Raw genomic sequence first — 12028 nt, 5'->3', positions numbered from 1 at the left:
CACAGACAGTTGCATTGTTCTTGGCTACATCCACAATAGGAGGTTCTACACCTACGTAGCTAACAGCGTAGCTTGCATAAGAAGTTCCACCAAATCAGAACAGTGGCATTATGTGAACACTGAAGAGAACCCTGCAGACCATGGAACCAGGCTAATTCCAGTGGCTTACCTGGCTTTATCCAGTTGGTTCTTCAGCCCACCATTTCTCAACCAGACAAACACAGATCAAGATAATGAGACTGAAATGTTTGAGCTTGTGCAACCAGAGACAGATGAAGAGATTCGACCTCAAGTTAGCTCTCTTGCAACCAAGGTCACAGAGCAGTCTCTCGGATGACAAAAGTTTGAACACTTCTCTACTTGGAAGGCTCTTGTATTAGATATGGTTACCCTTGTTCATGTAGCCAAGTCCTTCTCCAGTGAGACTCATATTGGTGAGTGTAAAGGATGGCATCACTGCAATCAGTCATGCACCCCAGAGCTCTTTCAGGCCAAAACAGCCATCTTCAAGGCAGTGCAGGAGGATGTGTACAAGGAGGAGCTCAAATGTCTAACTCAAGGCATTAAAGCTCACCACCACGGCTCTCTAGTAAAATTGGACCCCTTTCGTTACAAAAATGGATTGCTTAGGGTGGGAGGTCACATCCACAAAGCTGAAGTGGAAGACCAAGAGAAACAGCTGCTGATCTTACCAGCTGGTCATCACATAGCCACTCTCCTAGTCTAGCGCTGTCATGATCAAGTAGACCACCAAGGTTGCCACTTTACAGAGGGCACACTGCGTACCGCTGGTGTCTCGATAGCAGGAGGGAAGAGGCTCATCTTCAGCATAATATTAAAATGTGTCATCTGTAGAAGGTTGGGGGGCAAGTCTCGAGGTTCAGAAGATACCTGCCTGCTGACAGAGTGGCCATGGATCCACTTTTCACATAGGTAGGACTTGATGTCTTCTGTCCATGGTGTGTGACAACCCGTCGCACATGAGGAGATGCTGCGCATAGCAAAAGCTAGGCAGTTATTTTCACTTGTCTTAATACCAGAGCTGTCCACTTGGAAATCATTGAATCTATGTCGATCTCAAGTTTCAGCAATGCCTAGAGGTGCTTTCTGTCGATATGTGGACCTGTCAAACACAGGTACAAACTTCACTGGAGCATGCAGGGAGCTTCAGATTAACACAAATGATCCTAAGATCAAGGACTACCTGGAAGACCAAGGCTGTACATGGACATTTAATGCACCTCATTCCTTGCATATGGGTGGAGCATGGGAGAGAATGATTGGTGTGGCTCGATGGGTCCTTGATACACTGCTGATGAATGGGGCTACTCAACTGACCCATGAAGTTCCAACAACCCTCATGGCAGAAGCTATGGCCCTCATGAACTCCAGACTTCTGGGTCCCATCTCATATGATGCAAAGATTCTTGAGATACTCATGCCTGCCACTCTCCTAGCCTAGAAGGTGAGTATTACTCCCACATCCCGACGGAACTTTGAACTTGAATACCTGTGTAAGGGACAGGGGTGCCAGGCCCAGAGCTTGGCAAAATTCTTCTGGAAAAGGTGGAAGCAGGAGTATCTAGTAACTCTTCAGCCCCAGAGGAAGTGAACCAAGGAGAAGCCTAACCTCCAGGATGGCGACATTGTTTTGATAATGAACATTCAAGCAAAAATAACGAGTGGCCTTTTGGACTGGTAGTAAAGGGCATTTCAAGCTCTAACAGCAAGGTGTGTAAGGTCATGGTGAAGGCTTTCCGCCAAGGGACAACTAAAGAGTACCTTAGACCCATCAGTGATGTGGTTTTACTTATACCAAAGGTGAAACATTGTAAATAGTGGTATAACATATTTATACCAAGCAGGGAATGTTCTTAAACAAGGTAGTGTTTGCTGTAAATTAAGCAGGTTGAGGTATTGTAGCTTTAAGGTACTCCCCAAATTGCTGCATCCTTTTTCTTTTTTTTTTAACTCTACACAGCACAGCCAAGCAATACACATGCAGGCTCAGAACAGCCTCAGAGTTTTATGGTTTGATCCTTGGAGTAAATCTTTCTGCGAGTATGGTTACTTACCTTTGTATATGCTTCAAAAATGCTGTTAAAAAGATTTTGTTGTCAGTTTTACAAGTCAAGCTAGCCAGCTGCTGAGCTAATCAACTAAGCTAATTGCTGGAATAGGCTGCTTTTTAAGTTAACACGTTAGCTGGTCTGCATAAGTTACGTAGACTGTTACTTACCTCATGTGGAAACCTATGGAGAATTGTTGTAATATTGTTGCACAAATTTCATTCTAACTGTTTCACGTGTCATGTATTCTTGTGTTTGTGCTTGCAGTGTTACAACCTACGCATCAATAAATCACACTCAACATGAAGTACAGCCTACTGAGTCTCGTGTTAGTTATCTGTTTAGCTATGCAGTGTGATGCTTTTAACAGTGAAATAGTGAGTAATTAGGATTTACTCATTTTATTTTGCAATGTTATTTTTAAAAGTTCTGTCTTTGGTTTTTTTTCATGGAAGTCTTTCTATAAATGAAGCGCTTTTCTTCCCATGTTTTTGAGAACAGGGTGACTTGTACAACACTGGTTTGCTGGGAAATGTCTGGGGACCTTTTTCTTTTCACTGGATTTGCCTGGCTGGTGTGAAACTTCATTTATTCTGAAACATTCATGAAAAGAAACCAATGTCAACAGCGACACAATTTCACCCATCTTGACACGACCGTTCAGCTCAGGCAATTATTAGCATTGGATAAGGTTTTCAGTTTGCTATTTTAGGGACATAGAGAACAACTACAGTAAATCTATGCCAACACTAGACATTTTCTGCTGATGGGTTTCTAACTCGAGGCTTGCAAGCTGGTGTTTGTGTATTACAGCCATTTGCTTTTTCTTTTTTTTCCTCTCCCAATAACATTGTAGGTTAGAAGCTGTCCATTGTGGCTGCTATCCACTCTGTCCCAAGTCTTTGGTGTATCCAGAAATATTCCCAGGTAAAGCAAATACTTCCAGGTTTGCAGGGTAATATCACAACCCTTGCCATTTCTTTAAATTTTCAAGGATTCTCTGCCTTAAAAGGTGACGTATTCCTGAGAGCATACCGATGGATTCCCTTTGTAAATGGGCCTGTAAATTTTACATTCACCCAGCTCAAAGAAGATATAAGAACAAAGATATCCGCCTGATATACATATATACCTGATCTTTTGGTCCACAACCAGCTCTACCTTCAATTAGATTTGCATTAATAATGTGAATCTTTAAAAAGAATACCGGTTCAATTATGTAAAACCTGTTCCACTTCAGTGTTGTATGTATTTTTAATTATAAAAGTGTGCCGTTTCTAGCTTTATCCTTTGAGGTTTTGTTTCATTAAAGATGTGCCTGTATGCATGTGTGCGTGCATGTGCCTATGCTTGTATGTATTTTCTCTCATCTTTCTTCCTTCTTTACAGCTGAGTATCTGTACTCGACACCTGAGCAGCTGTGTAAAAGATTGCAGGGCCTGTGCAAGAGTCCAGACGTAGCAAGGAGACATCATGTTAAGGTAATTAGCTTTCGGACATGACAGGGAGGATGAACTGCCATACGTTGACTTCAGTGACTGATTCATCTGCTGATTTTTCCAGCCCTCTCGTTCAACTTGCCTTTCTGCATGTCTGCGCTCTAGGTCGATACCGCTGCCTATTCTTGGGCGGCTCTGGAGGAGGGTTACAGGAGAATGCTGGCGGCCTAAGAAGACCACTGCGTTCCCCCCGACAGGCCTCCGGCCAAAAGGGGAGGCAGGCGGCCGCTGCTGAGGAGCTTGTTCAAAGCGCTGGTACACTCCACTCCATTAGCGGCGGAGGGAGATGGATTTAGAGGTTGACGGAAAAGTCTGCCAGTAGAGTTTCTGAGGCCCGTCGTCATGCCTGACACGAAGCCACGAGCCGCAAACCTGTGGTGGCTTCCCAGACAGAGCGTCTCAGGCACCTCTCCTGTTGCAAATCAAAGCCAGCCCCCCCCCCTTTTTTTCCCTTTTTTTTTTTTTGGAGACATTGTGTCGGGACCTGTAAATGTCCCCATCTTCACGTGCTGGAAGGGGACTCTTTTATGTGTGTGTGTGTGTGTGTGTGTGTGTGGTTTTCTGAGAGGTGGGAGGTAGTGGTGGTGGGAGTTAAGGAGAACGTGTAAAAGCTTTCATGTTTCCCATAGGCGGTGCCACCTCATATATCCGGTTTTATCCATTTTTATCCTTTTGTACTGGAAGACGTAAGGCTGGAATTCTGTTTCTCTCTCTCTCTCTTCTATTTTTTTCCCCTCTTACCACGCCGACAGAGCGGCAGCCAAGTTGTGGCTTGACGTGCTGCTCTATGCCTCTCCACCTGGGTTGCCAGGTTTGGGCCAGAGTCCCTGCAATCCTTTTTTTTTTTTTCAAAGTGCCTAAACAGACCCTCAGCCCTTCTGGGGCCCCCGTTGAACTGACTGGTATCAACTGATTTCCATATGCTTTCAGACAGTTGTCTGAAATGTTGTACATGTACTATGCACATACATTCGCCAAGTACGATATCTGTTCAATATACTTGTTGTTACTGCCTGAAATTACAAACCACTGATACTGACAAGTTTTCTCCTTTTTTTTTCTTTTTGCAACAGAAAAGGTTTTTTTTTTTTTTTCTATGTCCTCTGAATGATATGAAGGAATTGCACTATAACACAGAGATGGTAGAATCACTGCTATCAGTAGGACGCCTTCAATCCCTTAGATCCCTTTCCTCTCACCAGACACAGGCATCCTGTCCTGCCAATGACTCCAGTGCTAATAGCGTTAGAGAACCTTCTTCCATAGCCTAAATATTCAATTCTGTAGACAAGGACAAAAAAAAAAAAGGTCCTACATTGGCATTCATATATGAGTGCATCCACGTTTAACAGGTGAAAAGGGTTAACCATAGGACTGAAAGTAAATCCTGGGAATGTACTAGAACTGCATCATTTTTCTTTTTTTAGTCATTTCCCATTTCTAAACAGGCTCTGTTAAGGTGTTGCTCGGAGCATCCTGAATCCACAGCCTTTCATGTCTCCTTGAGCTTTCATGGTGTTAATGCACACCAAAAAAAAAAACAGCCTTAGCACAGCACGGGCTCCTATACGGAGGAGGATGGAGATTCCTGAGGAAAGATAGAGTTAGCGTCTGAATTAAAATCTTCCTATTATGCAGATGTTTGTGTGTTTGTAGGGCTAGGCTGGATCTACTGGAGGGGTGCCCATCTAGGTTATTAATGGACTTTGAGGTAACATGAGCCTCAGGGTGTAGCATCAAACTGTCCACCCACACAACTGAGCGCGACACACGGCTGTAGCCCGGGGCGAAGTTACCCACAGCCCCCAATCTCGATGCATTTTGCATTCTCACAAACGATATAAAAGGAAGTGGGGGTGGATGCAGGGGAGCTTTGGGGAGCCTCCTCCCTTGGCCCCCCACCTTTAGCTTCCACAAAAAGCACAAGGTTTTATATTTTATTTATTTATTTTTTTAACTCTACTAATGGAAGAGTGGGAGTTATGCATGCACAAGGGGGCACCAGCATGGCAACTGTTGTTACTATTGACGTAATTCGTATTATCCAGCTGTGCTAGCCCCAAAGATCAGAATAGAGATAATTGTTTCTTTCGGCATATGGAATCTTCTTCAAATGGAGATCGCAGTGTAAGCTCTGTCAGCTATGTTTATCAAGCGCTGCAGCCCCAAGGGTGACATCAATCACTCACTGAGTACACCCCACCGAGAACAGTTACGGTGCAGCATCTCTGGTTGTGTCGATGCGTGCGTTCATTAACTCACCCTGATGCTCAGTTTTACAATAAGTGTCATCCCAGTGACACAGGAGTGGAGAATGTGCTTCAGAAAGTGGGTAAAGGATTTTTTTTTTTTTTATAACTTGGGTCTTATTTTTGTAGTTTTTGACATTGTGCTTCTTGGTAAGGATATAATTTTCTCTCCGGATTCATTGTAGAGGTTTTGGACATGGGGCCCCTGCTGGACTCAGCTTTACAATGGCGTCTTATGGGGCAACCGAACACAAGTGTCAAGACGTGTGTCAACAAGTCCAATTTAACCGACTTATGTAAACCTGAAATGTCCAATATTATCAAGGGTCGATCACATTGCTCAGCTGCTTCCTGGTTCAACTTGCAGGAATGAGCAGCCTAGGTAGTACTTACCTTCAATAAGCTACACAGCCAGTGCAATAGAGAATTCATAGATAATAGGAAATCACGTATACAGTGTAACTGAGACACTCAGGGCTTTTTTTATTGTTGTTGAAAGGACGGGTTTAAGACTCGTGTTCAGTTGCCCCATAAGACGCTGTTGTAAAGCTGTGTCTGGCAGTGATCCTGTGACCAAAATCTCTACAATGAAACCGTTAAGTAAAATGATATCATAAACGATACGCAAAATGGCAAAAACTATGAAAACAGGACCCAGGTTGTTAAAAAAAAACAAAGATCCTTCAAGACGGCAGAAAATTGTCACGTTAATATCATAATTATGTACCACTAAAACCAATGGCCTGCTGAGCTGTGGTATTGGTACAGTATTTTCACTGAGGCAGTTAGACGCTCGCTTTTATAAATAATTTGACTTGAAAAATTCACACGTGTAGACTCGCTAGCCCTTGGATAACGGGTCGGACCCTTTAGTTGACTGGTTAGCACAGTTGTCCGTGGTCTGGGCTACCCGGATTCAATTCCCAGCTGCAGCAGTTTCCGGCTGCCCCCTGAATTCGCTACATTGGTGTCAGAAGTGGGATGGTGAGACCGTGAGGCCATCAGAAGCGCGTGCACCCAGAGGCGTGAGGGAGCTGATATGCTGAAGCGCAGGGATGCACTTCCCAAAGGAGAGGAGTAGTGTAATGACCACAAATAACTAGACTCGCTAGCCCTTGGCTAACGAGTCGGACCTTTTAGTTGACTGGTTAGCACAGACACTCGTGGTGCGGGCTGTGATGTTCAGTATTAGGGGAATACACCTTTAAGGACTCAGGGAATTATGGGATAGTAAAACAGAGCAGCCACGGGAGCGGGAAGGTAGACGAGGGTCAGTCGGATTATGTGCACGTTATGCATGGAGCGAAATAAACAGGCTGAAGTTCCACAGCTAATTCAGAAACGGTGTTATCATCTGTGAGAGTGAAAAGTAGGTCATTACACAGGCGACCCGGGTTCGCTTCCCGGCTGCCCCCGAATTCGCTACATTGGTGGTTTGTTAACATGAAACAATATGGACTCAACATGTAAAGTAAAACAAAACCATACAAAAGGGTAACGCACCATGGCAGCAGTCTAGGTACACCATCTTCATCTAGATTGGTACCATTTGGCTAACTTTAAATATTCTGCTACATCTCTTCCCTCAGATATCTGTCTCTCTCTATATCTCTGACACTTATGATACAAACAGGCTCTTTAACAGCAACTTAGCAAGCAGTGGCAAAAGATCCAGTTTGGCACCAGGGTTTGCACTGCATTTCAGACAGACAGTTGTCGAAATTGTGTGCTTTGAATGGTTATTAATGGAAAAATATATATATAAATGAGTGACCTCGAACCATAAAGTTGTCAAATATCCATTCTCACTTTAAGCATTACACCTCAAGTCTGGCTCCACACGCATAGGTGGATTATAAGACAATGGACGTGTAAAAGTGCCCCCCGGGCAGGGCAGGTACACTGTCTTGCAGCCAACAGTACAATAACTAAATTCACCTGTATCGCAACAGGATTTACAGCGCACATACACACAATTAATGCCAACAGCATATTAACCAAGACATGCACCTATATTTTTCTTCAGTTTTTCAGTAGGATTTTTGGGGCTTTGTTATTGACATGAATGACTGAGCCCTTTGCCTGGGTCTAGACCTTTGAATCGGCCCACTTCCCCAGGTTGACTGATTCTTCTGGTCTGGCATCATGACATGAAACAGCAGTTTCTCAGTTGAAAAAGTGATTATACCATTGGCACCATGGGGGGGACTAACTAACGATTAGCCAATCAGTGCCAGGGGCAGGACTAATGCCATTGTCAAGCTGTTGTCCAGACGGCATGTCTTCTCAATATCGCCCAATATCGTAGTTTGTTTTTACTTCTCTCCACGCTTAAAACCCCTAAACCAGTATGTTGGAATGGCTATGCATCAGTGTCGACTTAAAAAGAAGTTACATTCAGGCGGATACGTTGGTCTCCAGTGATTGCTAAGGGAAAATCGAACCCCCTCCCCCACGGAAATCTGTTAGAATGGAGGCCATGTCAGCCTGAAGATGGAAATGGAGAGTGAAGAGTTTACAATTCTGTCTGATATCAGGCAACTCAGCCCTTTGACAATGTGACAAGAAATGCAAAGTTAATTACAGCGACTTCACGCAGAGGCTCAGGTTTAGGGGGCCCCCTGAGCCCTTGGGCCCCTGAGCCCGGTAGACCCGTTTGGTAATCCACCCATGTCCACACGGTTTGTTGCCATCTCCATCCTCGCCAGGTGGATAGCCTGGAGGAAATTATATGTTGGGTTACGCACGTGCGTGTGTGTGTTAGGGGTTTCAAAGAATAGTCAACTAATCAACCAAAACTAATCAAAACCACTAGTGGACACTGCTTTGTTGTGTAGATTAATCGTACATCTGTGGTTTTAGCACTGTGCGGTAATAAAGCAGTGGCCATGCATCTACAGAGATATGCAGCTGGGGGCGCTGTGGTTCCAATGGATTGGTTGGAACAATCATTTTCTACGTTATGCCATGTTGAATAAACAGAATTTAAGGTATTCAGAGAAGGAAAGACAATCGCTAACTCTGCGTTTCTGTTTAACGAGTGGCCATGTTAATTGGTGACTTTAGTAACAGCAGCTGTTGAAAAAATGAACACAACACGTAGTGTCCTCCTAAAAGCCTTTTTTTCCTCCCCAATTCACCCTTCGCTAAGGCCCGCCCCCCTTGGTTACTGTTGCTAAGTCCGTCAAGCTTTAACATTATTTTACGGTTAATAAAAGTAATTACTTACCTTGGAGCAGACAAAGCTGTGCTTGTTGATCTTTGAGGGGTTCAACTGGATTTGAGGACGTCCACACAGCTTTATCCACAGCCTACACTTTTCAGGGTTTGATTTTGGTTTTGGAAAGGGGAGAAAAAAACGTACATCTCCTTCCAACCTCTCCGGGTAGCGAGTGTCACTGTTACAAGTACCCCAGTCACAACGTTTACCCACAACGAGCTAAAAGTCCACGAAACCAGCTCGAAAATGAAGAAAATCTCAAACTTTTGCATCGGAGTCAACGGAGCGCCGCCATGACAGTGCCGGACCTCTGTCGGAGCCTGTCCTATGCTGCGCTGCGACTGGCCAGTCTGCGTTTCGGGGGCGTGGCTTAGCGAAGGCTGAATTGTACTTGACCAATTAATTACCCCACTCTTCCGAGCCGTCGCTGCTCCACCCCCTCTGCCAATCTGGGGAGGGCTGCAGACTACCACATGCCTCCTCAGATACATATTTAGTCGCTTCTTTTCACCTGACAGTAAGGAGTTTCGCCTCCCCCCCGACCGACCAGGGGAGGCGCTAGTGCAGCGACCAGGACACATACCCACATCCGGCTTCCCACCCGCAGACACGGCCAACTGTGTCTGTAGGGACGCCCGATCAAGCCGGAGCTAACACGGGGATTCGAACGGGTGATCCCCGTGTTGGTAGGCAACGGAATAGACCGCCACGCCACCCGGACGCCCAAAAGCCTTTAATTTTAATCAATTTTGAATACACACATCCAGTGATGGCTGGTAGTGATATTGGGTGGGTGGGCTAACATATATAGTATACCCACCTATATATGGTTCACACTGCAGCAACAGCAACATAACATCCTAGATACCAAGTTAGAGCAGCCACACTACAACACTATAGAGAAGTATAGGAATGGCCTGACGCCAAAACACACACACACACACACACACACACACCATTTGACTATTTTTCGCTGTACACATTAGCACATGCCATTTTTAACAAGAACAACACATGCAAGAAGGATGGAGTGATATGCTGCTACATGACAGAACAGAATGCAGAACCATGTAGCCTACAACGTCAGAAAAGGGCTCACCACCTAAGCATGCACAACAAAACGTGTCCCAACTAAAACGACTGCCAATAAATACTGCAACTGTTTTCATCACAACTGTTCTGCAACACATTGTCAAACATGTCCCGAACAAAACAATTCGGTAAGCGAGACAAGCAATATGTGGACAGGAAAGCTCAACGTGTCTGGTGGTCTTTTAAGAGGTCTATGGGCTTGGGCCTACCTTATTTGAAGAGAAGCTCACATCGACGTCCTTTCTGGGATGCAAACAGGTTACTCACCATGTCATTGAAGTCCCGCACAGTAGACAGCATAGCCAGGGCGTTCGGCCCATCCTGTCCCATAGTACTTCGCAGGAATGAGTTGAACCCCTTGAGTGTACTGAAACGCCTCTCCGACCCTGCAGATGTCATGGGGGTTGCGATGGCTGTTTGTGTGAAGTTCAACGTTTCAGAAAAAGTGCGCTGAAGATTGTTCCCTGAGCACAGTCACGCACTGGCTTAGACAGGCCACATCGGTCGTCTCAGCAGCTCGCACAGCCACAAATGGTGCCTGCGATATTTCATCAGCCAGGTTTGTCCATAAACAGCTAACATACAATCAGGCAACTCGTTTTGGCTTGTCTTACACGTGTGCTTGGCTATCAAAAAGAGAGAGAGAGAGAGAGAGAGAACTGGTCAACGAGCTCCAGAAACGCCTCGCTGGAGTGACGTCGGAGATTCGCCGGACCCCCGCAGAGCTAGCTCACGTGCCCCACAAAAATAGAATACAGTCCACAATCCGAGATAACGCCCGTTGTTCTTCCCCAGCTCGTTGTGTCTCTGTATAGAAATGCGGTGGCCCTCATCAAGTTGACCGGCGATGCTAACTTTACCCAGCATTGGGAGCTGTACGCTATTTCCAGTGTGACTTGTGCTGCATTCGAGTTTCCTAATTTTGTCGGATAAATGTTTCAAATCCACAATCCCTTGTTGGGTCCAAGCCGCGTCTCCCCCCAGAAAGCACGCCTGGGGAACAGAAGAGGGAATTCTTAGCTATACACCTGGCGTTGGCCGGTCCTTTCGCTGAAACCCAGTAACACAAAACTCACGGTTTTGTCGTTTGTCATTTTCTGTTATTTGAACACCGTTTGGACGATGGGTCCCCAGTCTCTTCACTTCCAACTTTCCCTCCAAAAACACTGAAGAAAATGGATGAATAAAATAATACACTTGGCTAACGCCCACGGCCGCCATTGCCACGGTCGCTCACTCTTCTCCCTTCCCACTCTCACAGAAGTAGCGCATCGCTGTACGTAGTCTGTGCTGTCATTGGTCAAAAGTCGAGGGCGTGCCAAGACGCCTGTCACTCACGTAACACGAAGACGAATGGAAGCTGAAGCAATTGTGTTTGAACGAGCCCATTTAGATGTATTTTGTGTTTTTCTTGTGATTATTTAGTGCTGTTGCTGCTCTTAGGTTCCACCAAAATTCAAAATAATCTGTTCTAAGGTTTTTTAACAATAATTTTCTCATCTTTATTGTAAAAGATAAGGAGGGCTTAGCCCTGTTAGGTCATTTATACCAGCCATCCCTGTATCAACCCAATAATTTTTGTGCACAGTTATGACTGTATGGACCTCTTGTGGTAGCGATGATTCAAAACCTTTGGGGAAAAAAACTATTTTACACCGCAATTGAGTGCTAACTCCTCAGCTGGTTTTTCGCCCAAGTCCAAGCACCAGAGAAGGGGAGTTGCGCCTGGTGGGGACCTGCACTTTTACTGAGTGCACTCTTCTAGTTTCAATTTTGTTGATCTCGCAGAGAAAGTGAAAGTACCTCAACTTATTAGTCTAACATTCATCTTCACCAAAAAAAAGAAGAAGAAATGGAATGCAACAGTCGGTACCACAAATTAAAGGGCAATTTATCCTG

The 12028-nt window shown here is 45.0% G+C and overlaps 1 protein-coding gene across 1 annotated transcript in view; it reads left to right on the top strand.

The window, feature by feature from the left end:
* Nucleotides 1–4608, top strand: part of gtdc1 (glycosyltransferase-like domain containing 1) — a 44526-nt gene extending 39918 nt beyond the window's left edge. The window contains exons 9-11 of the mRNA XM_056289017.1: nt 2926–2996; nt 3459–3550; nt 3674–4608. Of these exons, the coding sequence (XP_056144992.1) occupies nt 2926–2996; nt 3459–3550; nt 3674–3739 (229 nt within the window). The 3' untranslated portion in view covers nt 3740–4608. The remainder of the gene's footprint in view (nt 1–2925; nt 2997–3458; nt 3551–3673) is intronic.
* The last annotated feature ends 7420 nt before the right edge of the window (nt 4609–12028 follow it).

This window comes from Lampris incognitus, chromosome 11, assembly GCF_029633865.1.
Source record: "Lampris incognitus isolate fLamInc1 chromosome 11, fLamInc1.hap2, whole genome shotgun sequence".
Taxonomy (NCBI): domain Eukaryota; kingdom Metazoa; phylum Chordata; class Actinopteri; order Lampriformes; family Lampridae; genus Lampris; species Lampris incognitus.
This window is presented reverse-complemented; position numbering and strand designations above follow the sequence as displayed.